Source organism: Ovis canadensis, chromosome 11 (genome assembly GCF_042477335.2).
Source record: "Ovis canadensis isolate MfBH-ARS-UI-01 breed Bighorn chromosome 11, ARS-UI_OviCan_v2, whole genome shotgun sequence".
Lineage (NCBI taxonomy): Eukaryota > Metazoa > Chordata > Mammalia > Artiodactyla > Bovidae > Ovis > Ovis canadensis.
In genome coordinates this window covers 56,539,818-56,567,285 of record NC_091255.1, presented here as the reverse complement: position 1 = coordinate 56,567,285, position 27,468 = coordinate 56,539,818, and the positions used below count along the sequence as shown (strand labels likewise).

The 27,468-nt window shown below is 58.1% G+C and overlaps 2 protein-coding genes across 3 annotated transcripts in view; both read left to right on the top strand.

Annotated features, from left to right (window-relative positions):
* Positions 1-15,856, top strand: part of SCN4A (sodium voltage-gated channel alpha subunit 4) — a 52,534-nt gene extending 36,678 nt beyond the window's left edge. Inside the window, exons 15-25 of the mRNA XM_069543715.1 lie at positions 3,714-4,202; positions 5,807-5,939; positions 6,605-6,759; positions 7,280-7,453; positions 7,532-7,654; positions 9,095-9,373; positions 9,657-9,710; positions 9,913-10,050; positions 10,566-10,670; positions 11,324-11,594; positions 12,621-15,856. Coding sequence (XP_069399816.1) covers positions 3,714-4,202; positions 5,807-5,939; positions 6,605-6,759; positions 7,280-7,453; positions 7,532-7,654; positions 9,095-9,373; positions 9,657-9,710; positions 9,913-10,050; positions 10,566-10,670; positions 11,324-11,594; positions 12,621-13,846 — 3,147 coding nt within the window. The 3' untranslated portion in view covers positions 13,847-15,856. The remainder of the gene's footprint in view (positions 1-3,713; positions 4,203-5,806; positions 5,940-6,604; positions 6,760-7,279; positions 7,454-7,531; positions 7,655-9,094; positions 9,374-9,656; positions 9,711-9,912; positions 10,051-10,565; positions 10,671-11,323; positions 11,595-12,620) is intronic.
* A 4,406-nt stretch (positions 15,857-20,262) lies between these two features.
* CD79B (CD79b molecule) lies at positions 20,263-23,770 on the top strand. 2 transcript variants are annotated; one of them, XM_069543713.1, is made up of 6 exons: positions 20,263-20,452; positions 21,089-21,142; positions 22,104-22,415; positions 22,657-22,775; positions 23,014-23,055; positions 23,179-23,770. In XM_069543713.1, exons 1-6 carry the CDS (start codon positions 20,386-20,388, stop codon positions 23,275-23,277), a joined length of 693 nt encoding a protein of 230 aa, XP_069399814.1. In that variant the 5' UTR covers positions 20,263-20,385; the 3' UTR covers positions 23,278-23,770. The 2 variants fall into 2 exon arrangements, with proteins under 2 accessions (XP_069399814.1, XP_069399815.1); XM_069543714.1 differs by having other exon boundaries at positions 20,280-20,452; positions 21,092-21,142.
* Positions 23,771-27,468: the final 3,698 nt, after the last annotated feature.

Genomic DNA, 27,468 nt, shown 5'->3' with positions numbered 1-27,468 from the left:
GGCTCAATAGCTGTGGTGCATGGGGTTAGTCCCTCTGAGGCATATGGGATCTTCCTGGATCAGGGATTGAACTCGTGTCTCCTGCACTGGGAGGTGGATTTTTTACCACTGAGCCACCAGGGTGGCCCCGGGTATTGATCCCTTAATGCTCACCAGCCTCCATGTGGTGTGTGCTGGATTTTGTTTTGCTTTTAATATTAAAATATCTAATAATATTTAATTTTAATTGTCTGTGTCGGGCCCCAGTTGCGACACACAGGATCTTTCATCTTCTTTGAGGCATGCGTGATCTTTAGCTGTGGCATGTGAATTCTTAGTTGCATCATGTGGGACCTAGTTCCCTGACCAGGGATCGAACCCAGGCCCCTTGAATTGGGAGCTTGGAGTCTTAACCATTAGACCACCAGGGAGGTCCCAGGGATGTGCTGTCTTATCTCTATTTTGTAGACAAGAAAGCAGAGGCTCAGTGTGAACCCAAGGAGTCAGGTCCCAGAATCCAGAACCACTGCACAGCAGTGTGTGCCCCCACGCCTCCCATCACACACACACACGCACACACACACACGCACACCCTGATACCCTTCTCAGGCCCAGCTTTGCAGCTCTCCCACTTTGCTCAAAGGGAGCTGAGCGGCCCGGGGAGGCGCGCTGCCAGCTCCTTGGGCACTGGCCCCGCCTACTACCCTCCCAGGCCTCATGGAAGCAAGTGTCTGCCAGAGGGCATGGGGCACCCTGCCAGGGAGGGTGGGGACCCAGGTCCCCAGTGTCCATGGCACTCAGGTACTTCCTTGAGGGTGAAGAAGAGGAAATGACCAGGTCATATGGAACCCTCCCGTCGGAGCCCACTCCTGGGGAACCTAATGTCCATCCCCCTTCCCTAATTTAACCCACCCCCCATGCCTTGCCTGGGGCAGCTATTTCTGTCCCAGGCAGGAGCCGTGTGCAAACCCTGGTGACCCAGAGAGCAGCTAATTCCCATCTCAGATGTGTTTCTGGCAACTGGACACCTCCCCCCAGAGAGGGAAAGAAAGACCAGTACATTGTGGTGGGGGGCAAAGGCAGGACAGTAGCCAAAAGGCGTGGTGATGGAGCGAATCCCCCAGCACATTGCCCCAGAGAGAGAAGATGAACAATACATAATAGATACATATATATTTTTAAATTTTTCTACTCCCATTCATATTTATTTATTTTTAATTGGAGGATAATTGCTTTACAATGTTGCGTTGGTTTCTTCGGTATGACAATGTGAATCAGCTTTAAGTATACATATATCCCCTCCCTCTCAAACCTCCCTCCCTATAATTATTTTAAAGATATGTCAACATGATAGTTAAGACAATGACAAAAAGACCTTAGAGGACACTGGTGAAAGCCAGACAGATTCACATGTACGGTCCTCCCCTGGTCACTCAGGGAATTGGTTCCAAAACCCCCTGTGTGTTAGTTGCTCAGTCGTGTTGACCCCATGGACTGTAGCCCACCAGGCTCCTCTGTCCATGGAATTCTCCAAGCAAGAATACTGGGGTGGGTAGCCATTCCCTTCTCCAGCAGATCTTCCCAACTCAGGGATCGAACCTGGATCTCCTGCAATGCAGGAGATTCTTTTTCGTTTGGGGGGCAAGCCCCCAAGACCCCTTGCAGATACCAAAATCTGGGGATACTCAAATCGGATAGAAAATGGCATAGGGCAGTTGACCCTACTTCTTTCATGTCCAGTCGCACACTCAGCCCCACCCTGAGGCCCCCAGAATAAGAGGCCCCCCTGCCTCTGGTTGGCAGGAGCCGGGACCTCCCCCTCCTTAGTCAGGCTGCATCATCCTCCTCACTGTCCTGGGAGGTGGGTTGGTGGAAGACAGGGCCACTGCATTGCACAGCTTCTGGGGTGGCCATTCACACTGTAGTCTAAATAAATGATGTCCTCTAAAGTTGTGCAGGGCTTTCCAGGGAGCTTCAGTGGTAAAGAGTCCACCTGCCAATGCAGGAGATGCAAGAGACTTGGGTTTGATCTCTGGGTCAGGAATATCCCCTGGAGTAGGAAATGGCAACCCACGCCAGTATTTTTGCATGGGAAAGCCCATGGATAAAGGAGCCTGGTGGGCTACAGTCCATGGGGTCGCAAAGAGTAGGATATGACTGAGCACACACACACCAAGTTGTGCAATGACAGGAAACCTGGATTCTAGTTCTGAATGTGCTGTGTGTCCTTAGGCAAGTCACTCCACCTCTCTGGGAGAACTCAGGCTCCTCATTCATCAAATGCAGAGCTGGCCTCAGAGTTCATCGCACTCCTCCCACCACCGTGTAAAACCTTCTATTACCGCACACATAACAGCCCACACGTTTTGAGTGCCTGCTGTGCGCTCTAGTTGTATTGACCTTTCAACCCTCACAACAACAATGTGAGGAAGTAGGTACTGGAATCATCGCCGTTGTACAGATAAGAAAACTGAGGCACAGGGCAGCAATAGGACTTGCCTTGGACGCACAGCTAATCACTTGGGGTTCAAAGCCAAGCGGCATGGTTTCAAAGCCTGTGAACCCCAGTCTCTACTTTGTGCAAACCCACTGCGTTGTAATCGTCTGATCAAATGTCTGTCTCTAGGCTGGGAGCAAACTGAGGCCAGTCATTCCCGCACACCGTGGGAGAGGCTCAGTAAATATCCACCAATAAATAAAGCCGAGGGAGGTAGACCAGTAGCCTCTTAGCGTCCCTTTCAGTGGGGATAAGAGACGAGAGCCAGTAGAGCAGGGAACCCCGGGGGAAGGAAAGGGAGTGAGCCGAGGCAGATCGGACGTCCTTCCACAGCAACCGGGGACGTAGGTCTGAGTACTGGGAACTCCAGGCGCCACTAGTAGTAAAGAATCCACATGCCAATGTAGGAGACACAGGAGACGTGGGTTTGATCCCTGGGTCAGGAAGATCTCCTGGAGGAGGAAATGGCAACCCAGTCCAGTCCGGCATTCTTGCCTGGAGAATCCCACGGCCAGAGGAATCGGGCTGGCCTCAGCCCATGGGGTTGAAAAGAGTCAGACACGACTGAGGACGCAGGAGCACATACCAGGAGCCCGTGGACTATTAAAAGTCCCACTTACAAGACAAGAGAAGGCTCAAAATAGTCAGGCTCCCTATAAGTCCTAGAAGCTTGGAGACGTGAGCCCTAGTTTTTGACCTGCCTCCTCTAGCAGTGGAAGTGGAGGACAGAGCCCCTGTCACCCAGTGGGCCTCCTCAAACCCTGCCTCCGCCTTGGTCAGCAAAGTCCTCTCTTGTGCCCAGGCCTCAGTTTCCTAATCTGTAAAGTGGGCGTGGCGGTAGCACTTCTCAGCTCCAAGAGCAGTTTTGCGGGTTCTGTTAGGTGCTTCTGCTGATGGTTAGTCACTCAGCCGTGTCCAACCATTTGCAACCCCCAGGACTGTAGCCCATCGCTCCTCTGTCCATGGAATTTTCCAGACAAGAATACTGGAGTGGGTAGCCATTCCCTTCTCCAGGGAATCTTCCCAACCCAGGGATCGAACCCAGGTCTCCTGCATTGCAGGCAGATTCTTTACCATCTGAGCTACCAGGGAAGCCCTCTCTTAGATGATGCCCCTCTTTAATGCCCACCAAGAGGTAGGTCTGACTTGGAGGCCCAAGGACCCTCATGTGGACTGCAGGTGGCACCCTCGGGGCCCCGCAGCTAAGCTCAGGCTCCCCCTCACCTCCGCTCTCCAGGTCTTGAACCTGTTCTTGGCCCTGCTGCTCAGCTCCTTCAGTGCCGACAGCCTGGCGGCCTCGGACGAGGATGGCGAGATGAACAACCTGCAGATTGCCATCGCTCGCATCAAGTGGGGCATCGGGTTCGCCAAAGCCTTCCTCGTGGGGCTGCTGCATGGCAAGGTCCTGAGCCCCAAGGTTATCATGCTCAGCCTCGGAAGCATCGGTGAGGCTGGGGAGGCCGGCGAGGCTCCGGAAAGTGCCCCTGAGGATGAGAAGAAGGAGCCTCCGCCCGAGGAGGATGGCAAGGACCTCAAGAAGGACAACCATATCCTGAACCACATGGGCCTGGCTGACGGCCCTCCCCCCAGCATCGAGTTGGACCACCTCAACTTCATCAACAACCCCTACCTGACCATCCATGTGCCCATTGCCTCCGAGGAGTCTGACCTGGAGATGCCCACAGAGGAGGAAACTGACACCTTCTCCGAGCCTGAGGATATCAAGGTAAGCCCGTAGCAAGATCCAGATTCAGGGGTCAGGAATCAGACAGTCACAACTCTACATTTGTGTATGACCTTGAACGTGGCACAAAGCCCTCTCCAAGCCTCAGTTTCTCCATCTGTAAGGTGGGGTAATGGTACCTACCTTGTGGTGTTACTGTGAGCATTAGATGAGATGCTGTGTGCAGAGCATCTCCGTGAATGATGACTTATAAATACCATTATTATGACCTGCTCCACTTGTCTGAACACCCCAGGCCTCTCCCTGCTCTCCTGCCCTGCAGCTCCTCCTGGGTCCCCTCTCACCAGTAGGTGGCGCTGTGAGATCGCATATTCTCACCTGAGAAGCCTGAATCCAGGGCTGGAACCCAAGGGGCCTCTCTTAACCCTGCCCTCGGGTTGAGAAGCCCCTACCAAGTTCTTGCTATTATCATCTATTTCTGTGTAGACGCCCCCTGGTGGTGGTGAGGACCCGGTCCCAACTTCCCAGCATGGGCCCGAGTGCCAGGTCTGGGCTCGAGACACTGGGGAGAGGGGGTCAGGGATCCAGTGGGGTGCAGCTGAAGGAGAACTGGAGAGCTGGGCCCCAGCCTCAGCTGGAGCCCTGATGCCCACCCCCTGCCCCTGCCCCTCCCCTGTGAGGGTTGGGGAGGCCCTGGCGGTAGGCGGACCCCCTCACCCACCCTCCAGCCCCATCAGGGGAAGGATCAGCACATAAGCTAGGGCAGGGCCCCCTGACCACCCCCACCCTGGCAGCTTGGGCCCAGCAGGCACCAGAGCCTGAATAAACTTTGCCCTGAAAGCTCTTGACTCCTTATTCCCCCCAAATACGTGGCATGCTCACTTACCAGGGAGCCGAGCGGCTGCCAAGCTATAAATACCCCGGGAAACGTGGCACCAACCTCGGTATGAGGAGTGGGGGTGGAGAAGGGCCGGACAGCAGCCAGGCCAAGGCACTGGGGACTCTGGAGGGGGCAGGCATGGCTCCCGAGGGGCAGTGGGAGGTGGGGGGCACAGGCAAGGCCAGTGGCTCAGCGGGCATCCTGCCCGACCTAATGCCCCGTGCCTCAGTTTCCCTTTCTGTCAACTGGCCACCATTCTGACAGCTGCCCCCTGCCACCACCCCGTGACCCTCTCCATTTTCCTTCTCAGGGGCCTCACCCCAGCCATAGAAGGGGCCCCTTGGGGAGTGGAGGCTGGGCCAGGAGGAGGTCAGGGAGGTCTGGCCAGGCTGGACTACCAGGCCCCCACCCCCACCCCTTCTGGACTCCCCCGTCTTCCTGGGTTCCGCAGCTGAACAGAGCATAGGAAGGCTCGGACCTTGCTCCATCCTGACCCCTTCCCTCCCTAGCCAGCATCTCTGAGCCTCTTCAAATCCAAGTGCCCCAAGGTCAGGGCCAAAGCCTGGGTCCTTCTGCACAGACCCAGTGCTGGCTCCACAATCCAGGGCTGAATGAATGAATGAGTGAGTCTGCTCCACCTCCCCCCACTCCACCCCCCGCTTCCCCTTCTCCCTTCTGGGCCCTCCCCTCGGGGCTTCCATCTGGACCCCCTCTGCCCCACATGGCGGGAGGACCCGGGGGTCACATGACCCTGTGGCCTCCGCAGAAGCCGCTGCAGCCCCTGGATGGGAACTCCTCCGTCTGCAGCACTGCCGACTACAAGCCCCCTGAGGACGACCCCGAGGAGCAGGCCGAGGAGAACCCCGAGGGAGAGCAGCCTGAGGAGTGCTTCACCGAAGGTGAGGGCCAGCCCGCCGGGTGCCTCCCCCAGCCCGGCAGGCCCCAAGAGGGGCAGGCCAGGCCAGGGCCCGAGGCGAGCCTCAGCCTCAGCTCACCATCTCCTCGGGGATGGCCTGGGGACAGGCAAGTCACCAAAAGCGATCAGGGCCTTCTTCCTCCGATCGTACCCTGCCCTTCTGCACCCGGGAGAATGTGACCCCAGGAAGCGGTGTCAGAGCAGATGCCTCTGAGCCCCTGCCCCCTCTGACCCCTGCCGTGTGTGCCCTGGGTGAGAGTCCCAGCAGCCTGCAGGCTACTGCACAGAATCCCCGTAGAGCCCTGAGTATGGCCAGCACAAAGCAGGTGCTCAGCACTGGCTTCTCTAAGGCTGTCCTCCTCAGCTTCATCTTCCAGAAAGAGGCCTGTCTGGCCCTTCCAAAACATTCTTTGCCCAGAGAGTTTGGGCTGTGCAGAGTGGAGGCTGCCTGGGGGACATGGGGGAGGATGGGGACAGCTGAAAGCCGTGGAACCTGCGTGGGTGGCCCGCACCCCTGTTCTTTGGAGTGTCTCTGCATGCAGTCAGGATGGGGAGGGGGCACATCCTGGGATGGGGAGGGGGGGAAACGGGCTGACCATGCTCCTCAGGCAGCCCATGACGGGTGCCCCTGCCGCCCTCCCTCCCCAGCCTGCGTGCAGCGCTTTCCCTTCCTCTATGTGGACATCTCCCAGGGTCGAGGGAAGAAGTGGTGGACCCTCCGCAGGGCCTGCTTCAAGATCGTCGAGCACAACTGGTTCGAGACCTTCATTGTCTTCATGATCCTGCTCAGCAGTGGGGCCTTGGTAGGCGCCGCCCTGGGGGCCGAGCACGGGCAGGGGCAGGGGCCAGGCCGGAAGCAAGCCGTCCCAGGGCTCCCTCCTTGCTGCACCATGGGAGGCACACTTGCTGGACAGGCTGGAACCCAGAGAGAGAGCCCTGAAGAACTCACCAGTGCTTCCAGGGTGTGTGGCAGACTGCGCTCATTTTTACAGAGAGGAAGATGGGCTCTGACCCCGCGAGCCTCCCTGGCTTACAGGTCCCGACCAGGGAGCAGGTGGGAAGGGAATGTGGGGTGGGGGGCCAGCCTGTGTCACAGCAGACCCCCCTGCAGGTTAGTGAACATTCCTATCGTTAGGTCTGGGGAAGGGGAGCTGAGGGGCTTCCCCGCACCAGGAACTCCCTTGCTCACCCCCTTGATGGGCGCAGGGAGTCTGCCCCCACTAACCTGACGCCAGTGCCAGACCCCTGGGAACCGGCAGCTGTAGGGACATGGTGGCTGCCCCAGCCTCCGGGCCCTGGTCACCCACATGCTGGTGCCCCTAGGCCTTCGAGGACATTCACATCGAGCAGCGGCGAGTCATCCGCACCATCCTGGAGTATGCCGACAAGGTCTTCACCTACATTTTCATCCTGGAAATGCTACTCAAGTGGGTGGCCTACGGCTTCAAGGTGTACTTCACCAATGCCTGGTGCTGGCTCGATTTCCTCATTGTGGACGTGAGTCCGCCCCACTCCCGCCCGGCCCCACCACCAGCTCCGGAGGCGCTCCCTGACCACCCACCCTCCCGTTTGCAGGTCTCCATCATCAGCCTGGTGGCCAACTGGCTGGGCTACTCGGAGCTGGGACCCATCAAATCCCTGCGGACGCTGCGGGCCCTGCGCCCCCTGAGGGCACTGTCTCGATTCGAGGGCATGAGGGTGGGTGTCGAGGAGGACTGTGAGTAGGGCTAAGGATTGGGGGAGCAGCCACAGCTTGGGAGGGGGCTGGGGGCGTGTCTGTACTCTGGCCACCACTGGGAGTCCAGGTTTGGGGGGTCCCCAGGCAACTGAGGGCAAAAGGAGAAGGGAGTGGCAGAGGATGAGATGGTTAGATATCATCACTGACTCAATAGACATGAATTTGAGCAAGCTCCGGGAGGTGGTAGAGGACGGACGAGCCTGGCGGGCTACCGTCCATGAGGTCGCAGAGAGTCGGACACGACTGAGCGACTGAGCAATGACAACAACAAAAGGCACCCCCACACACCAGCCCAGGTGCGGGTTCCTGCCCGCAGCCCCCTCCTTCACTCCTCTCTGCCACCGCTAGGGGGCAGCAGAGGCTGCAGCCGCTCCCAGGAGGGGCCTGAGGGCACCCAGGCAGGCGAGGAAGGAAAGGTCTGTGGGTTTATAGGTGACTCTCCCCAGCCTCAGACTGGGGCCCCCCAGGGCTCCGAGCCTGCCCATCCGTCCCTCAGCCCCCTGAGGGCGGAAGTGACAGGTAAATACAGGGTTCGGGCAAGACCAAGGGGACTTCCCCGGCCAAGGCTGGAAGTAGGGGTTCTGTTAAGAGCAAGGCCTACTCTGGAGGGGGACAGACTTCCATGAAGCAGATGGTTGCAGGTCAGCAGGGCACTCAGCCTGGTGTCTCCCATACAAGAGCTCAGCCCAGCCAGGGACCCCTCCCCACTGGGGGAAAATGACCTGGCCTTGGCCGCACAGCTGGTTGGTGCCCCAGCCAGGAATAGCATTGCCCTGGGCATCACCGGGCTTACTCCACTCACTTTGTCTGGAGGTCATGAAACCACTTCTCCTTGAAAACAGATAATTCTCAGATTCAGCTCAGCCGGAAACAATGAGGTTGGCCTGTGTGGCCAGGGCTGGCTGGGCACAGAGCTCCAGTCCCCAAGGTTCCTGCTGCTTCAAAGGCTCCGTTCTTTTCTGGGTCTTTGTGTCTAATCCTGTGAGCAGATGAGCCGGGGGGCCAGGTCACGGGGACTGAGTTTCCTATGGGGGCTGAGGAAAGAGTGTTTGTCTCCTGCGTGGTGACCCGTGGCCGGGCTGCTTCCAGAGAAACCCAGCTCCCCACCCTGGGCTGTTGGCTCCAGCGAAGCAGAGAGCCCTCTTCAGCCAGCAGGCCGGCAACCCCCTACCCCTGCTCCCTGCTCCCACCATCCCCCACCCCCACAAAAAGCCCAGTAGACTTCTCCTGCAGCCTGCGTTCATTCAGATCAGCCCTCCTCCAGGAAGCCTTCCCTGCCTGGTCCCTTGGTTGGTGTGGGTAGGGAGCCCTCTCCCAGAGGAGGCTGGGTGATGCCCCCTACCCTGCTGCCCGGGAGAGGATGGGGCAGTGACTCCCTCCTCCCCACCCCGGCCCCCCAGGTGGTGGTGAATGCCCTCCTGGGAGCCATCCCCTCCATCATGAACGTGCTGCTCGTCTGCCTCATCTTCTGGCTCATCTTCAGCATCATGGGCGTCAACCTGTTTGCTGGCAAGTTCTACTACTGCATCAACACCACCACCTCCGAGAGATTCGACATCTCCGAGGTCAACAACAAGTCCGAGTGCGAGAGCCTGATGCACACGGGCCAGGTCCGCTGGCTCAACGTCAAGGTCAACTATGACAACGTGGGTCTGGGCTACCTCTCGCTCTTGCAGGTGGTGAGTGACATGCGGCCCCTGCATGAGGCAGGGGTGGAGATGCCCCTGGAATCTCACTGGGACTGAGCCCACGGCCACTCCTTGTTAGGGAACCTCCCACCTGCCTCCAGGGCTGGAGGACCCAGAGGTCGTGTCCATACCTGTCTGTATTTTGATGGTCTGTATTTGATGCCTGCCCAGTGGGACTTGGAGCAGGCAGCTTCTGGGGTGGGCAGGGAGGGAAACTCATGGATGGTGGAAACAGGGAGCAGCCCCTCCCCTCACACCAACCACACTCTCGCAGGCCACCTTCAAGGGCTGGATGGACATCATGTATGCTGCCGTGGACTCCCGGGAGGTGAGTGGGGGGCCCCGAGATGTGGCTGGTGAGTGAGCCTGGGGAGAGGACTCGGATCCATCCCCACCCCACGCAGCCTCCTCGGGAGCCCCCGAGACCCCGCCGCCTACAGGGGTGGGTGGGCTCACGGCGGGACAGGGAGCAGGCAGCGTGTGCCCCGAGCCCACCCCTCATGCCCGCCCCTGGCCTGTGACCGCTGCAGAAGGAAGAGCAGCCGCAGTACGAGGTGAACCTCTACATGTACCTGTATTTCGTCATCTTCATCATCTTCGGCTCCTTCTTCACCCTCAACCTCTTCATTGGCGTCATCATCGACAACTTCAACCAGCAGAAGAAGAAGATGAGTGTCCAGCCCGCCTCCCCCTGGGTCCTCCCCTCGCTGGGCCCACTCCTCCCACCCGCTTTGCCCACTCCTCCCTCCGCATGTTCACAAACACCGTCTGTGCACCCGATCGAGGCAGAGCCTGGGTTCCGATCCCACCAGGTGACCTTGAACTAGTGACGGGGCCAGTGTGGACCCTGGTTTCCTTCATGAGGCTCCTGCTGCCTGCTTTGCTGGCTCCTTCTGAGGACCCAGTGAAATACTGATGGAAGGTGGCCCAAAACGGGCCATGAGGGCTGCGCGGGCCCCTTCCCTCTGTGTGTCACCCACCCCCGCTTCTCTGGACCCCTCCGTCCCCCTTCCCTGCCTCCTTCAAGCCCCATCTCTGGCCCTCGAGGCAGGTCTCCTTCCCTCTTCCCACCAGGGCCCCCTGCTGGGATGGGGGAGGGCTTTACAGGTGATGTCTGAGGTAGGGAAGTCCTGGAAGCTGGGAAGGGGGACTCTCTAACCTTACGGGCTCCATCCCATTGTACTTTGGAGGGAAAGACATCTTCATGACAGAGGAACAGAAGAAGTACTATAACGCCATGAAGAAGCTTGGTTCCAAGAAGCCTCAGAAGCCAATTCCCCGGCCCCAGGTATCAGCCCTCTGGGGCCCTCCCCCTACAGCCCATATGAGGCTCCTGCCCAAGGGGGCCCTGTGCGGGGGATGCAAAAGGTAGCCTGCTCTCTGCCCACCAGGCTGTGTCCCTGGTGTGAGGCTGGGGCCCCCTTCAGGAAGGTTGGGCCCACCTGCTGGGAGGAGCACCTCTCCGTAACGACACACATCATGTACAAGCAAGCAGCAGCCCAGTGAACTCCAGTCACTGGTTTACCCCTTGCCCAGCCCTGCACGGCTCCCCCAGCATCCATTCAGCTCCTTAGCTGGTGGCCTCTGGGGGCAAGGGCCCCTGGAGAGGGGAGGAAGAGGATGTCCAGACAGCTGCCCCCGTGAGCAACCACTTCGGGAGAAGGATGAGGGGGTGCTGAGGGCCCTTAATTCAGGAAGAAGTTCCCAGAGAGAGGAAGGAGGCCCACAGACCCCACAGAATGGCCCGTTTCCATGGGCCTCCCCGCCTCCAGCGGCCCTGGCCGACTCCACCACAGGCCCTCACGCCTCCTTTCTCTCTCTCTTTTGCCTCCCCACCCCCCACTCTTGGGTCGCGTCCTCCCGCATCTCCTGCCGGCCCACGTCCTGCTCTGACCACGGTCCCCACCCGCCCGCCTCCCCGCCCTCCCACCCCTGCTGCAGAACAAGGTCCAGGGCATGGTGTACGACCTGGTGACCAAGCAGGCGTTTGACATCACGATCATGATCCTCATTTGCCTCAACATGGTCACCATGATGGTGGAGACGGACGACCAGAGCCAGCTCAAGGTGGACATCCTGTACAACATCAACATGGTCTTCATCATCATCTTCACGGGCGAGTGCGTGCTCAAGATGCTGGCCCTGCGCCAGTACTACTTCACCGTCGGCTGGAATATCTTTGACTTCGTGGTGGTCATCCTGTCCATTGTGGGTGAGCAGGGCCAGGCTGGGCTGAGTCATTTGGGAAGGCCCGGGGTCCCCCTCCTCGTGTCTACACGCACACCTGCTCATGCACTTGGTAGGCTTTTACACACACACAGACACACACACACACATGCATTTGCGCCCGGTGTCTACACCAAATGCACAGAAGCACAGACGGTGGGTTCCCAGGCAGCCCATTTCCTGTGCACACACGGCTACAGCTGCAGAAGCATTCACCTGACCTGGAGATGCACGTTCAGGTGCCGATGTGCTTCGGGGAAGATGTAAGAAGATGGTTCCGGGACTTCCCTCATGGCCCTGTGGCTAAGACTCTGCACTCCTGATGCAGGGGGCCCAGGTTTGATCCCTGGTCAGGGAACTAGATCCCGCATGCCGCAACTAAAGATCCCACATGTTGCAACTAAAACCCATCACAGCCAAATAAATAAAGTCTAAAAAAAGAAGAAGATGGTTCTAGGAGCCTTACGCACAGGAGAGGTGTGTGTAATTATGACAGCAACTAGCTATCATTTATCCATCACTTACAGTTTGCCTGAACTAGGCCATGCACTTCATAGTATTAACTGTGTAATTAGTAATTGTTCCTAACAAATGTCCTGAGACTGGGACCGTTGTCACCTCCATCTTACAGATGAGGAAACTGAGTCACAAACCAGGTAGGCGACATGCCCATCTTCACACACCCAGAGCTGTTCTCCCCCTCCCTCTCATCCATGGCATCTGTGAACAGCCTTGGCAATGGGCCTTACCCACCCTCCCATCCACTTTGGCACATCCCACCTCCACCAGGCTGCGTCAGGGCAGAGATGGAGCCCAGGACCCCAAGAGGCCTGGGAGAGGCTAATGGGTCAGGCCACTCAGGCTGTGCACGGAGCGATGAATTTCTATTGCTCCTTCCTGGGGTAGACGAGCCCAGCACTCCATGCCCCATGGAGCCGCGCCTTCCCCCTGCTCCCCACCCTGCCGCCCACCCCCAGGGCAGCAGTGCTTCCTCGCCGCTTCCTCCCTGCAGGCCTGGCGCTCTCCGACCTGATCCAGAAATACTTCGTATCACCCACGCTGTTCCGTGTGATCCGCCTGGCGCGGATCGGGCGGGTCCTGCGGCTGATCCGCGGGGCCAAGGGCATCCGGACGCTGCTCTTCGCGCTCATGATGTCGCTGCCCGCCCTCTTCAACATCGGCCTCCTCCTCTTCCTGGTCATGTTCATCTACTCCATCTTCGGCATGTCCAACTTCGCCTACGTCAAGAAGGAGTCTGGCATCGACGACATGTTTAACTTCGAGACCTTCGGCAACAGCATCATCTGCCTCTTCGAGATCACCACGTCGGCCGGCTGGGATGGGCTCCTCAACCCCATCCTCAACAGCGGGCCCCCTGACTGTGACCCCAACCTGGAGAACCCGGGCACCAGCATCCGGGGCGACTGCGGCAACCCCTCCATCGGCATCTGCTTCTTCTGCAGCTACATCATCATCTCCTTCCTCATCGTGGTCAACATGTACATTGCCATCATCCTGGAGAACTTCAACGTGGCCACGGAGGAGAGCAGCGAGCCTCTCGGGGAGGACGACTTCGAGATGTTCTACGAGACGTGGGAGAAGTTCGACCCCGACGCCACGCAGTTCATCGACTACAGCCGCCTCTCCGACTTCGTGGACACCCTGCAGGAGCCGCTGAGGATCGCCAAGCCCAACAAGATCAAGCTCATCACGCTGGATCTGCCCATGGTTCCGGGGGACAAGATCCACTGCCTGGACATCCTCTTTGCCCTGACCAAGGAAGTTCTAGGCGACTCTGGGGAGATGGATGCCCTCAAGGAGACCATGGAGGAGAAGTTCATGGCTGCCAACCCCTCCAAGGTCTCCTACGAGCCCATCACCACCACCCTCAAGAGGAAGCACGAGGAAGTGTGCGCCATCAAGATCCAGAGGGCCTACCGCCGGCATCTGCTGCAGCGCTCCGTGAAGCAGGCCTCCTACATGTACCGCCGCAACCATGACGGCGGCGGGGACGGGGCCCCCGAGAAGGAGGGGCTGATCGCCGACACCATGAGCAAGATGTACGGCCCCGACAACGGGAACAGCGGTGTGCTGAGCAAAGAGGAGGAGAGGGGCTCCACGGGGGCCCCCGGACCTGCCGTGGGGCTCAGGCCCATCAGCCCCTCCGAAACACCCCTCCCTCCAGCCCCACCCCTGGGGCAGACGGTGCGCCCCGGGGTCAAAGAGTCTCTCGTCTAGCAGGTGGTGGTGAGGTGGCACAGCCCCGAACGACCCCCTTGGTGCCTGCTGCTGAGGGAGCTAGGGCTCTGCGTCCGGGACTGACCCAGCTCCCTGGCGGGGACAGGCTTTGTCCTTGCTGGGCGGTCACCCAGGCCATGGAAGGGGGGAATTGTACCTGAGGCCTCCACTCTGGGCCGAGGCCACTGCCTCCGCGATATTTACCTTCAAGTTGCTCTCACCTCCTTGTGGGCCCTGCTGCCCTCCTCACAGCCCCGAGGGAGGCTGTGCATCAGAGTCTCTGCTCCCCACTTGGGAGGAGCCGGCCTGTGATGGAGGGATTGGCTGCCCTCCTGCCCCAAGAGTCTTAAGGGCTACTGACCTCTCTGCAGGCAGTGGCTCAGGCCTCCAGCTCCCTCTGGGACAAGGAAGTCTTAACCTCAGTGAGAGCAGACACCTGAGCCCAGGGCCTGCCACCCTGTCCAGCCTCTGGGAAGCGGCTCACCCTGCCTGCTCAGGAATTCTCAGGAGAAGGAAAACATCCCTGGTTCAGAAATAGCTCCACATACCCGGTGGAGGGGGTGAGGCGGGGAGGCCACTGGATGCTGAGACATTGGGCTGGGTTGTGGCCCCTGAATCCTTTCCCGATTCATCCATTGCCCAGGCCCTCCGGCTCCCTGGCTGGCCCCTGGGAGAAGAGCAGAAGGGAAGATTCCCCTTGGGAATTATCTTTTTCTAGAAAGCACGATGGGGTAGGTAGCAGGGGTTGGATCCCACTAGTGTATCGCTGCACTGGGGGCTTCCTTGGACTGAGCACCCAGATCTCGGGTGGGGTCGGGGTTGCCGGGGCTTGGGAAGAAGATTCCCTCCCTCTCCACCAGTCTTCCTCCTCCATCAGCACTTGGGCTCTGGGCAGCCTCCCTAGCCCCAGGGTCCCCTCCTGACCCCATCCCTACCCCCTTCTCTTCCTCTTGCCTCATCCTTCCTCCCCTCCTCAAAGTGATCCTAGGAATGTTCTAGCTGAGCTCACGTTCGAGATTTCAACACTGAGGTGGGCACCGCTCACCCGGCTCAGGCCCAAGCTTCCAATTTCCGGCCACTGGAAACTGCGGTGCATCTCTTGACACCACTGATCTGGGCTCCCGCGAATAGATAGAGGCCGAGCTTGGAGGAGGGGGTGAGATGTCAGCTCAGGGTCACTGGATTTACTCACCTGTGTGTGTGTGCATGTGTGTCTGTGAACCACTGTGTCCCGTAGAACCTGTACGTGCATTTGTCTATGTGTATATCTGTGTGCTGGAGCGCCTAACCAGTGAGTATGCGTGTGTCTTCTCTGTCGGCCAGTCCATGGAAGTGTCCATGTGCTGTGAGTGTGTATGTGAGTGTGAACACATGTGGTAAGGGTTGCACATTGAGCCCCCCACCCCACCCCCGCTGCACTTAGTTCCTCTTCTTTTTCTTCTTGTTTCTCGAAGCAAGGAACTCAGGAAGCAGCAAAACCTCCAAACAACATGTGTGTGTTTGCTTGTGTGCACGCCCACAGGCCAGAGCCTTCCTTTCTGTCTGCCCCGCTCTGCCTGGGCATTCCTTTCTTCCACCGCCCGTGAGGCCACCCTACTGCCTTCTCTGCTTCTCTTCCTCACACCCACTGCCCAGCCCTGCTCCCCGGCCCTGCTGGGTCCTCTCTGGAAGGAGGCCCCTGCTCCTTCCATCTCTTCCTGCAGCAGTTCCGACTCTTTCTGCAGAAGTTCCTCCAGGGGTCAGCCTCCTCTCCGACCAGCACCCTGCCCACGTCCTTTCCTTCCTTCTCCTTGGGGCCTGGACGAATGTGGCCCCAGAGCCTCAGCCTCTGTTGGACTGAACTCTCTCCACTGGGCCGGGTACAGAGCCAGCATGGCTGAACGGGGTCCAGGCCTCCTGCCTCTGCAGACCCACGGCCATTGCACCTTGTCCGGGTGGGAACAGGCCCAAGCCAGGCCAGCAGAAGGCTCCTTTGTACAGTTCTTATAATAAACCTCCCGGTGCCTCGGATGGATGGGTTCGCTTTTTCCTTCTGTGCCTCTGCATGCGGACGTGGATGGGAGCTGAGGGTGACAAGAAGGGCTAGGGGGGTTGGAAACAAGTGGAGAAGCCTTGAGGAGCTGCCAGGAATTGGGGAGGGCAGAAGGAGGGCCCCAGCTCCCTCCTCGGGCTCAGTCCGGCTGTCTCCTGCCCTCTCTGAAAGGAGGCTGGAATCCAGCCTCCTCAAGAGGACAGATGAGGTCAGGAGTCGTTCCCTCAGCCCTGCCCACCCCACTAACAGGCAGCACCCACACTGCCCCTCCCTGCCCACAACAGTACCCAGCAAATAGGTGTTGGGACCCGTGTGCCCAGACCCTCCTCTCTGGAAGTGCCCATCACTTTTCTGCCTCACCCAAGGCCTGGGGGTCCACAGTACGGCCCTTCCCTTTCCTGAGGCCCAATCCCGCCGCCCCAGGATGCTGCCTCTGACCCCAGAGGACCCGGCATCCCATGGACCTATGGCAAAGAGAAATATTCTATAGTGAACTCAGGCCACAATCCCAGTGAGTGAAATATAAGTTTAGATTTAATTCTGCTTTCTGACAGCCAGGGCTGTATTCCTCTAAACTAGTAAATACTTGGTCCCTTTCGAGATTTCTGTATCCCCTATCCCCTTTTCCTGAGTCTTGAGGTTACATGGCTCCCCTGGGGCCTGGGGAGGGGCACCCACAGGCCACCTCAACCTCCCTCAGCCATGTCCTCGAGCCCCTTCCCACCCTGTGGATGTCCTTGCCTGCAGAGGTGGGATGCCAGCAGGGTTCTCTGAGCCCCCATGGGGGTGCTGAACCCCTTCTCACTTAAAGTTTCTCCAAACCTCGGTTGGGGCTCTCTCTGTCCTCAAGGACAGGAGAGCTTGAGAGTGCCCCGAACTATGTTGCCCCTGAGCCTTGAATGATAGAAGAAAAAGGTACAATCCTGGGTGATAGATGTAACCGAGGTTCCTATTCAGGACCATGTCCTTCCCCCAGATATCAGTGCTACTCACCACCTCCTGAGGGTGGACTGTGCTTCCACCCACGTCACCATGCCCTTCAGGTACAAGAGGCCCTTCAAGGCTCACAACTGCCCTGCAAAGGCCAGGTGGCTCAGTGGTAAAGAATCCACCTGCTAATGCAGGAGACTCGGGCTCGATCCCTGTGTCAGGAAGATCCCCTTGAGGAGGAAATGGCAACCCTTCTCCGGTATTCTTGCCTGGGAAATCCCATGGACAGAGAAGCTTGGCAGATTACAGTCCAGGGGGCCTCAGAGAGTCCAACACAACTAAGCCCCTGAGCACACACAAAGAAGGTTTTATTACAGTTATTTGTATTTTGCCTAAAGGAGGAAACTTGGTCCCTGAGAGGTTAAGAATGGGTGTTGCTTAACTGGGGCGCTGTTGGCAGGTAAGGCAGGACAAATCTGCCCCTCCCACTGCTGTGTTTTCACTGCCCCTGGCCCAGGAATGCCAGTGGTGTCCACTGGTCATTTGACCATGGCCGTGGCCCTGGAGGGGGCTTCCCTTATAGCTCAGTCAGTAAAGAGTCTGCCTGAAATGCAGGAGACCCAGGTTCGATTCCTGGGTCAGGAAGATCTCCTGGAGAAGGAAATGGCAACCCACTCCAGTATTCTTGCCTGGAGAATCCCATAGCCAGAGGAACATGGCAGGCTATAGTACATGGGGTCGCAAAGAATCAGACACGATCTAGCAACTAAACCACCATGGCCCGGGAAGGGCTTCCCTGGTAGCTCAGACGGTAAAGAATCTACCTGCAATACAGGAGAGCTGGGTTCGCCTCAATCCCTTGGCCCTGGAGCACTTCCAGAGCTGCCAGTGTGGGGCAGGACCATCCTTTGTTGAGAATCGCCAGGTAACTGGGGGAGGCTTCCTGGCTGGTGTACTGCAGAGTTAGGGGTCAAACCGGCATTCTCTTTTTTGTTTTCAGATATGTGTTCTGTGACTTGGCTTGGTTTCTCCTATTTATCTATTTATTTTGGGTTGTGCTGGGTCTTCGTTGCTGTGCAAGCGCTTTCTCTAGTTGTGGCAAGCAGGGGGTACTCCTCGTCACAGGTCACAGGCTTCTCATTGTAGCGGCTCCTGTTGTTGCAGAGCCCGGGCTCTAGGCGTGTATGCTCAGTAGCTACTCTGGTCACAAGGGGCTGAGCAGAGTCAGTGAGGAAGGAAGGGCTAGGGGAGGGGCAGAGGTCATTCTTTCCAAACTGAGGCTCTGCCCTCCCCCCACTTTCCAGGGATGCTGGGGGTCCCTGCCCTCTTGCCCCTGAGCTCCTTGTCCATTTTCCCTATACCTCCAGCTCTTGTTTTGATGCTGCCTTCCTGGAAAGGTGGGGTGGGAGCTGCCAGCTGTCGGGGTGTACGGCCCAGGGCAGCCGGGGGCAGAGGCAGAGATGGGCTTACGAGGCCTCCTGTTCCAGGAAAGAAAAAGCGTCACCAGCCTCGGAAGGAGCTCGGTGCTGTTGTCACTGCGGACGGAACAGCACGGCCCCACCTGTGACAAATAACCCTGTAGACGGTGGGGCCCCCACCCCCTCCTGAAAATAGATCCCTGCCTGGCATGAATGGGAATGAGGTCCAAAGGACACATCTGCATTGCTGCCCACAGGAAATGCAGACATGTGTGTATGTCTGGAGGGTACCCGCTGCATCCCCAACCTCCATGGCCCCCCAGAGGCACCCTCGGCCGCAGAGCAGCTCCCAAACCGCCTCCCACCCCACAACTCAGCAGTACACCCGTGTTGGCAGCTACATGCACACCAAACACATACACACACACACGGGTGCACCCCAACCTTTCTCCATCTTTCTCCCAAATTCAGGGGCCCCCAGCCCCAAAGCTAACCAAGCCCTCCATCACCAGGAGGATGATGGAGGGCTGAATTTCCCCCCATTCCTCTGGGGGAGTCTCCAACCACCCCCACCAGCACCAGGGGCCTGTGGTCCCCATGCTGACCTCAGGTGATGTTTATATTCCTGAGCTGTTTGTTCTGTGAACGGAACATCTGACACCTTTTCAGAGAAATGTTTTTCTTTTCGTTTGGAACATCTGGAACCAGCAAGAACATCTGGGACTGCTGGGAAGAGCTGTTTCTCGGATGGAACCTGAACTCCCCTGTCCCCACTTCCCACAGCTCCGGCCCCAACCTGTGCTCCTCGGGTGGGGGGTGGGGATGCCACCACTGTACCAGGTGAGGCCTATGCCCAGGACTGAGGGGGCCAGCACCCAGACCTCTGCCTTCTCCACCAGCAACCCTGGCCTGGGTGGTGGGTCCATGTCTCCCGGAACTCAGACCTGCCTGCAGCACAGGCTGCTTGAAAACTAGCGGGTGGTGAAGAAAGTGAGATGTGGGCAGAGGACACAGGATTCAGCATCTTCTTTCCCCTCCTGGGGGGTGAAGGAAGAGACAGAGCAAGGGGCCAAGAGAAAGTAAAGAAGGTGCCATAATACGTAAAACTCACAAACTCAGCTGTGGGGGCTGAGGGATGCATGCCTGCCATGGGCAGCTGTGCAAGTTGTGCACTGCACAAGGGCACCTCTCCCCTCCCGCCCCGAGACCCCAAGGGATGAGGGCTGTGTCTGACCCAGGGGCAGGGGCATATAGTTCAGCTTAGACAAGCTCCTAGACTCTGTGGTTCCATCCGCCCGCCCTGCTGACAGATGAGAAAAAACCAGAGAGACTTTCTGTTTCAGAACTTGCAGGCTCCCCCAGACCAGCCTCTTGTCTTCCACTCCAGACCCGTGGAGCTGTGGATAACACTTCTGTGCCCTGAGAGTCCACTGATTGCTGAGTGGTGGGTTTTCAGTAAGCCATCAACACCTAAGTCCGCCGTCTTTGGCAGCTCCCAGCAAACTCTCCCACCAAGTGAGCGAGGTGGGGCCTCTCGCCAGAGCCGGGACCAAATCTTCTCCCAAGTGGCTGCCGCTCTTGGCCTGTTCTTGCTCAAGAGCCTCTGTGGCTCCCTTCCTACACAAGGTCAAGCGTCCATCAACTGCCAACATGGCCACCTGCACTCTAGCCAAGAGGCTGGGCTCTGGGTCCATAGCTGTCCCCTCAGCACTCCTACCCCGTCCTTCCTGGATGTGTAAGTTAAAGTGTAAATTGGTCCGGGGAGGAAGGGCTGTGACCACATCCATCCACAGGACCCATGTAGATTCAGTTAAGTGCCTGGAACTCTGGACTGAGAGGCCAACAGGCCCCAGGACATGACTTTGGGGGTTGGGATGGGGCCTCAGGGGCCCCTGCCTCCCAGGGGCATCCGCCGCAGACCCCAGCCGCAGTGCCCGAGCCAGGGTGACCCTTGGGTCTTAGCGGCACAGCTGACAAGAAAGCCTGCCCTCCCCCAGGGTCCCCAGAGAGCTGGTGCCTCCCCTGGGTCCCAATTTGCATGGCAGGAAGGGGCCTGGTGGGGAAGAGGCGGGGAGGAGGCAGACTGCAGCCCAGGCAGTTACACGTTTTCCCCCAGGAGCCTCCGTTGTCACGGGCTTGGGGCTGGAGACAGGGTGAGCATGGCAGGGCCGGCGTTGATTCCCGGGCTCAACAACTGGCTGGTGCTGGGGCTGCTGCTCCTTTCAGGTACTGCGAGGGGCCCAGAGGCGCCCTGCTCTCGCTCTTTCCGCTGCTTCTGCCTCCTGCTCTCGCCTCCTCCACCTTCGTCTCTCACTTTTGCTGCCTCCTGTCTCCCTCTGACAGCCCTGGGGACCGGGTCTGCGGGAATCAGCCAGGCTGAGGGGCTGGTGGTCTCTGGAGTCTGCAGCCCCCAGCCCTTCTCTAGCTGGGTGGGGGTCGGGCTGAGCTGGGGGCGAGGGGCTGGTGGCTCTGACTTCGGAGAAGAGCGAGGCTGGGGAGGAAGAATGGAGAGAGGGTTGTTCACCCCCAGGCGCTGCAGGGCCCTGGGTGGGGGAGGTGGTGGAAAGGCCGCCCCCCACCAGACCTGGGACAGGCCCGCTCCCCACACGGCACCCTGGTCTGGAAGGCAGTAGAGCCCTCCAGGGATGACTTCTTCCCTCTGGTCTCATCCAGGAGCCCACTCAAAGGCCGAGGGCAGAAGCGGGGCTGGGAATCAGATCCTCTGGTGACCCCACCCGGCTCTAGTCTCTCCAGGGCAGGGGTCTTGGAGCTGATGTCCTGGGGGGAGGAAGTGGGTCCAGGAACGCAGGGGCGAGGCAGCCAACTCTGAGGGACCAGCCCCGCCCACTTCCTCCCACCCAGCAGGTGAGATGGTGCTGGCGGCCAAAACAGAAGACCTGCTCCGGGATCCCAAAGGTCAGCAACTTCCCCTGAAACTTCTGGGAGCAAGTATGTCTGTGCCCAACGTGGGGGTCATTGTCCACGAGCTGCCCTATGGTTGCCCTGGCGCCCTGGCCCCCTTGGGTTCTCCCCATCCCCAGGCCTCCTGAGGGTCTGTCTCCCTCTGTAAGACCTGGCTCTAAAGTTCCTCCAACCCCTACTCCTCCAGGGTCACCCACGTCAAACATGAGTCCCAAAGATCAGGGAGGAGGGGATCCCACTGGGGATGCAGGCCTGGGCTGTCTGGCTGGGGAGTTGGGCTTAGCCCCAGCAGGAGCCAGCAACCTTGGGGGCCCCATACAGGCTGCAGGGGCTTAGGGGTTCCTAGGGCACCCCTGACTGGGGACCAAGCAGGAGGGAGGCTTCCTGGGGCACATGGGTGGTGGGGAGTGTGGCAAGCTGAGAAAGGCATAGGAATAAAAAGAGGAGCAGGACCACGCAGAAGGGGTGACAAGAGAGACATGGGCAGGAGATTGACGCGGGAGCCCTGATTGCCAGGCTGAGGATTTGCGGGCTCACCCTGAGGATTGGGGGCTGGTGTGGGCAGGGAGAGGTGAGAGCACCAGGCCAGGTGAGAGGCTGTCCTGGGGGCCCTCTGGCCTCAGAAGGTGAGGCCTGCATCAGGCTGCTGTAATGGGCATGGAAAGGCATTGGAAGGTTCCAGGCCCTTCTAAAGGAAAATCAAATGGGGAGAGTGGGCCATTAGGAAGGGGCGGGGTCCAGCTGTTTGGCCTGCGGCTCCTCACATGGCTCAGTTCCCCTACACCTCTGCCTCATGACTGTCCCACACTCTGAGAAACAAGGGCAAGCCAGGAGACCAAGCCAGGGGTCAGCGCTGCCCGGGACAGGGGCCATGGTTGGGGGGCGTCGGGCCACGGTCGGCCGGCGGTCCAGAATGCAAGGAGCAGGATTTTGACCCCAGCCCTGACACCCACAGGAAACACTTGTTCCCGGATCTGGCAGCACCCACGTTTCGTGGCCAAGAAACGGGGCTCCACAGTGGAGATCAGGTGCTACCTGGAGGATGTGGGTGTCGTGAGCTGGTTCCGGAAGCCGAAGCCGGACTCAGAGCCCAAGATATTTCTCCCAGAGGAGGGCCGCATCCTCCAGAACCACAACAACTCCGAGGCCATCCTCACCATCCTAGGCGTCCAGTTTCAGGACAACGGCATCTACTTCTGCAAGCAGGAGTGCACCAAGGGGACTTCAAGGACAGAGCACGGCTGTGGCACTGAGCTCCGGGTCACGGGTGTGTGCGGGGCCTGCCCCCCTACCCCCACCAGCCAGGGCGAGCACGGGGCGCTCCTGGAGCCCCGCCAACACCCACCCCACCCCAGCCCTCCACCAGCAGGAGGGAGGGCCACACCGTGTGGGATGGCTGTGACCCCGGGCACCTGGGGGAGCCGTGGAGAAGCAGGTCCTGAGGGGTCCGGGCCCAAAGTGGGGACATGTCGCACCAAGCCTCACCAGGTCCACCCACCTCCCCCCAGGGTTCAGCACCCTGGCCCAGCTGAAGCGGCGGAACACACTGAAAGACGGCATCATCATGATCCAGACCTTGCTCATCATCCTCTTCATCATCGTGCCCATCTTCCTGCTGCTGGACAAGGTGACCGTGGGGGCCGGCCAGGCACCAGCAGGGTCTCCGTCTCCCCAGCCCCAGAGCCCACCCACTGACTCACCCATTCAAACACTCCCTCATTCATCAGCTGTTCTCGCAGAGTGCCCCTCAACCCTGACCCTTGACCGTTGACCCTTCACCCAAGACCAATCTCCCTGGCCCTCCCCAGCCTGGCCCAGCAGTGGGTGGGGGAAGCTAACACTGCTCTCCATCCCTCCCCTGCCAGGATGACAGCAAGGCCGGGATGGAGGAAGATCACACCTATGAGGTAAGGGGCAAGGTGGACCCCCTATACTCCTGGAAGCTCCGAGGGCCGAGGGGGCAGCCAGAGGCACCATCAGTGTGCGACCAGGGGAGTGTTCAAGGCCTGAGCTCCGTTTCATGTCTCCAGGGCCTGGACATTGACCAGACAGCCACTTACGAAGACATAGTAACTCTGCGGACAGGAGAGGTGAAGTGGTCGGTGGGTGAGCACCCAGGCCAGGAGTGAGGGGCCGGCCCTCCCCACGCTCCTGGGCACAGCCCGCTGGGCCTTAGTGACTGCTTCAGTGCTGTCCCCCTCTTTTTCCTGGACCCCCGTCAGCCTCCAAAGCGGGCCCACCAGACCCACCTGCCCCTCCAGCCCTTGGTCCCCATCTCTCACCGAAGGGACTGGCGCAGAAGGGCTGCAGGGCAGTGATTAGGAGCAAGGGGGTCCTCGGGGGCTAGACTGGACCCCGCCTTCCGGGGGTGCTGTGTGGGGGATCCGTGGCCCTGTGAAGGCCAGGGAAGGCAGAGACTTGTCTGGAACCTGCAAGCGGACTCAGAGCAGCCCGGCTTCTCTGGAGAGCCGGGCCAGGGTCACAGCCCACCCCAAGCAGCCGCAGACGGGCCGGGCTGTGAGAGCTTGGTCCCTCTCCCGTTCTCTCCCGCCCTCCCCCACCCCAGGGAGCTGCTGGCCTTGAGCCCATCCCCCCGTGGAATAAACAGTGTTTCTTGAGAAACAGGCTTGTGACGTCTGTGGTTCTGGGGTGGATAAGGGTACCTGTCTGGGCACAAATGTTCGGGCACCCACGGGCCTGGGGGTGGGGAGGTCCAGCTCAGCTCATGCCCGGTTCTCTCTGAAGGCCCGTCGTGTCTGCTTTCTTTCCCCGCTCTGACACTGGCGGGACCCCGAACGGAGAGGTCTGACTGGACTGGTCCTTCTGCTTGGTGGGGATGCCCGTGTCCTGCCTCCTCTTCAGCCGACAAGCAGCGCTTGAGTCCTGCAGGACTTGAGTGTCTCAGCCCTAGAGGAGCTACCCTCCCCTACCCACCCAGAACTCTTGTCCTTCAAGGTCCTCCACCTACAGGAAGCCTTCCCAGAACACCCCAGCCCCTGCCTGATCCCTGTTTGGACGCCGTCCTCCATAGCTCTGATATAGCTACAACTTTGCGTTGCCCGTCTTGGCCTCCTTCTCCAGTTAAACTAGAAGGTCCCTGAGGGCAGGGCTTTCCCTGCCTCTATTATACACCTCCTGTCCTCCACCAAGCCTGGAGATATGTACATATATTTTTTCTTACAAACTTTGACTTTAACTTTTCACAGTCAAAAATTGTTCTTTGTCATCCAATAAATGTATAGGTATGGATCTGATTTTGGTCAAACATTAAACTATGAGATGCTGCAGATATAAACTATGAGATGCTGGAGATAAATATATACATATATATGTATATATATATATGTATATATATATATATATAGTTTTTTTTTTTTTGGACCCAGAGCTATGCAAGAGAGATTCCTAAATCAAGAGGCCTTGTGGCGAGGAAACCTGGGGATTCTTAGTCAGATAATCCCTTCAGACTTTCTGGCATAAAATCAGAGGCAAAATGATCCCCAGCCTGCCTACTGCGGGAGCGACTGGGAGCAGCTCAGGGCTAGGAGCTGAAGTGCAGTGAACTTCTGTGTGCAGAGCCAGGCTGAGCTCCACTTCCTGTTGACCTTGGGGGGACCATGCTCTGGATTTGCCACTTACGTTCTGGATTCAGGTGGGAGAAATCCCTGCCCTCAGGGAGCTGCCAGTTTAATTGGCGAATCAAGGTCAGCATAGGGAGGGATGAGTCAAAGCAGCTCCACCTGGAACTGCAGGTGAGGCAGGCAGGAGGCCAAGGACCCCATGCCTGGGGTAAAAGTCCATCTCTGCTTTGATCAGCGGTGACCACGCTGAGCCAGGCTGGGGCTGGGCCTGGCCAGGCCTCCTTCCTCCCTGGTCTCTGGGCTGCCAGAGGAAACGCACTTGTTTTGGCATCTGCCTCCACTGAACTGGAGCTCTTCCTCTCCTGCTGCTTTGCATAGTGGGGCTAATTCTGTCCTCGACCTCCACTAGGGACCCTGGGCAGCCGGCTGGGGGTGGGATGGAGTCTTCACCTCTACCCCCGGGCAGGGTCTCCCCCTGCTCGGGGCTGCCCTCAGTCTAGGGAGGATTGGCTTTTTTTGAAAGACAATTACATATCTTTGAATAACTGTTTTCCTAATACTTTGAGGTACTGTTGACAGAGAGTCATCTGAGCAGGGAGGCCTGCCTTGTCCACCAGATACCCCGAAAGGGCACTGATTTCGTGGTTTCGATCTAGAAGCCCTCGATGGCCTGTTCTGTTTTAGAGGCTTTTACACTGTGGGTGTCTGCATGTCTGTCGTGTGGGGCCCTGGCCCCCAGAACTGATGGGCAGTGGTAACAAAGCTGAGTGATGCTGATGGAAGTGATAATTATCTCAGATCTCAGTTGCTTTTTCTACAAAATGGGAATCATAAAACTTCTCCAAAGGAAAGAAGTTGAACCAGATGCTGGTTTTTAGAAAATTATCCTACAGTAAAGTTTTCTTGTCATAAATTTTAGCACATGTACAAATTTGAATAACCACCACCACATCCAAAATACAAAACATGAATCAGATTCTCTCAGTGGATCCCCCAGATTTTTATATATGGAGCATCTCTTCACTGCCAATAAGATTTTATGGAGCACTTCTGTATTCATTTATATGATATTTCCCCAGCATAACCCTGGAAAGGGACAGCTTCATCCCCACTTTACAAAAGAGGAAATCAAGGCCCAGGGAGATGAATACCATAATTGGCCACAAGTCACACACAGACCTTCAGACTTCAAGTGTGGCATTCTTTCCACTATATCACAGCTGCCTCCCCTGAAGGACTTTGCAGCTCAGAGGCCTTGGGCCAGAGGAGGAGGGCCATCAGGAGAGAACCCTGGGACAGCTTTGTCCTGGGAACCATCTCCAAATGTGTCCCCTTGTTCCTGAGTCCCGAAGGCCCCGCTCCTTCCTAAGAGGCCCGGATGTCGGGCCACTCCTCAGCCTTCCTCCTCCCAGAATGCAGCCCGAGGCCCGCTTGTTGGGCACATGCCCCGCTGCCCACTGGGGGAATCCAGCCCAGTCCCTCGGGGGCCTGGTGGAAGCACAAGCTGGTTCCTCCTCCGTTTTAGCTTGACTTCCGGCCCCCTGTCTGCAGGTGCTGCTAGGTCAGGGGCGCTCAGGCCAGAGGGTTTGGGTGTTTTTCCAGCAGAATCAGAGATGAGAGAAAAACAAAACTCGGAAAGCTGAGGCTGTCTGGGTGTCTGTGGACCACCCCCAGCAGGGGTACAGCCTGGCTGGGTTTTCTGTGAAAGGCCTCAGAAGCCATTCAGCCCCGGGGGAGTGGGGGTGAGGGGCTTGGGATCCTGCGCTGCTGCGCTCTGCTCTCTGCAGGCAACCTCAGCAGCTAGATTCAGAGTCCACACACTGTGAAGTTTCTGGATTTGTCTCTGCTCTCCACGCTGCTGCACCTGGTCACAGCATCCTCGGGAACCGCTATTGACTCAGATACAAACAAAAACCAAAACCAACCCAGCTCGTCTGTCAGGGAGACCTTGGCGGCCCTCTCCCAGCCCAGAGCCTTTACTTGGAAACTTAGGTGACCCCACAGAGAACACGAAACAGCAAGCCTGAAACCCTGAATTCAGAGTGTAGTTTGTTAAAACACATTTATACAGATCCTAATGCACTTTTCAAACAATAATAATAAAAGACATTGTTCTGTTCAGCCCTAAGATCACTTTCTCACGTGGCAGGAGTGGGCGGCCAGACGCCTCGTGAGGTCCCGTCTGGGGCTCAGGTTCTGTGAGCTGTGGGTCTACTGAACATCTGTGTGCTTGCCCTCGGCATATGCATGCCACCCCGTCCCCTTTTTACATTTGAATTTGTTCAGGTGTGTATTGCTGGGTGTTGCAAGATCCCACGTTATCATTTTTTCCACACTTGTTATGCGAAGTTCATTCTACAGACACAGCATGACCTGCCTGGCCATTCCTGGCCGGGGGGATATTTGAGTTTCTTTCCTTGACACTGTCCTTCCATCCATTCAATCCACTCGGCGGATGCCTGTTGAGTTTCCTGGGGTCTGGGAATGTGGTTCCAGGTGCCAAGTCCCTCCCTTCTCCCCAGAGCTATATTCTCACCTCTTAGCTCTTTCTTTCATGGTAGTCTTCACAGTGTGGAATTTCTGGATACATGTTACTGTTAGGTATTTATTTGTTTGCTATTGTCTCTCTTTCCCATAGACTGTAAACTCCAGCAGAGAAAAGGTGGTGTCCTTTGTTCATCTAGGTCTGCCCATCTGCCCGGTACATGGATGCCTGGCCCATGGAAGGTGCGGCAACTT

Excerpts from the sequence above, each read along its gene's own strand:
- CD79B (XM_069543713.1), top strand. The coding sequence starts at position 20,386 with ATGGCAGGGCCGGCGTTGATTCCCGGGCTCAACAACTGGCTGGTGCTG. Across the intron at positions 22,416-22,656 it reads CACTGAGCTCCGGGTCACGG|GGTTCAGCACCCTGGCCCAG; the intron begins GTGTGTGCGGGG and ends ACCTCCCCCCAG. Across the intron at positions 23,056-23,178 it reads AGGAAGATCACACCTATGAG|GGCCTGGACATTGACCAGAC; the intron begins GTAAGGGGCAAG and ends TCATGTCTCCAG.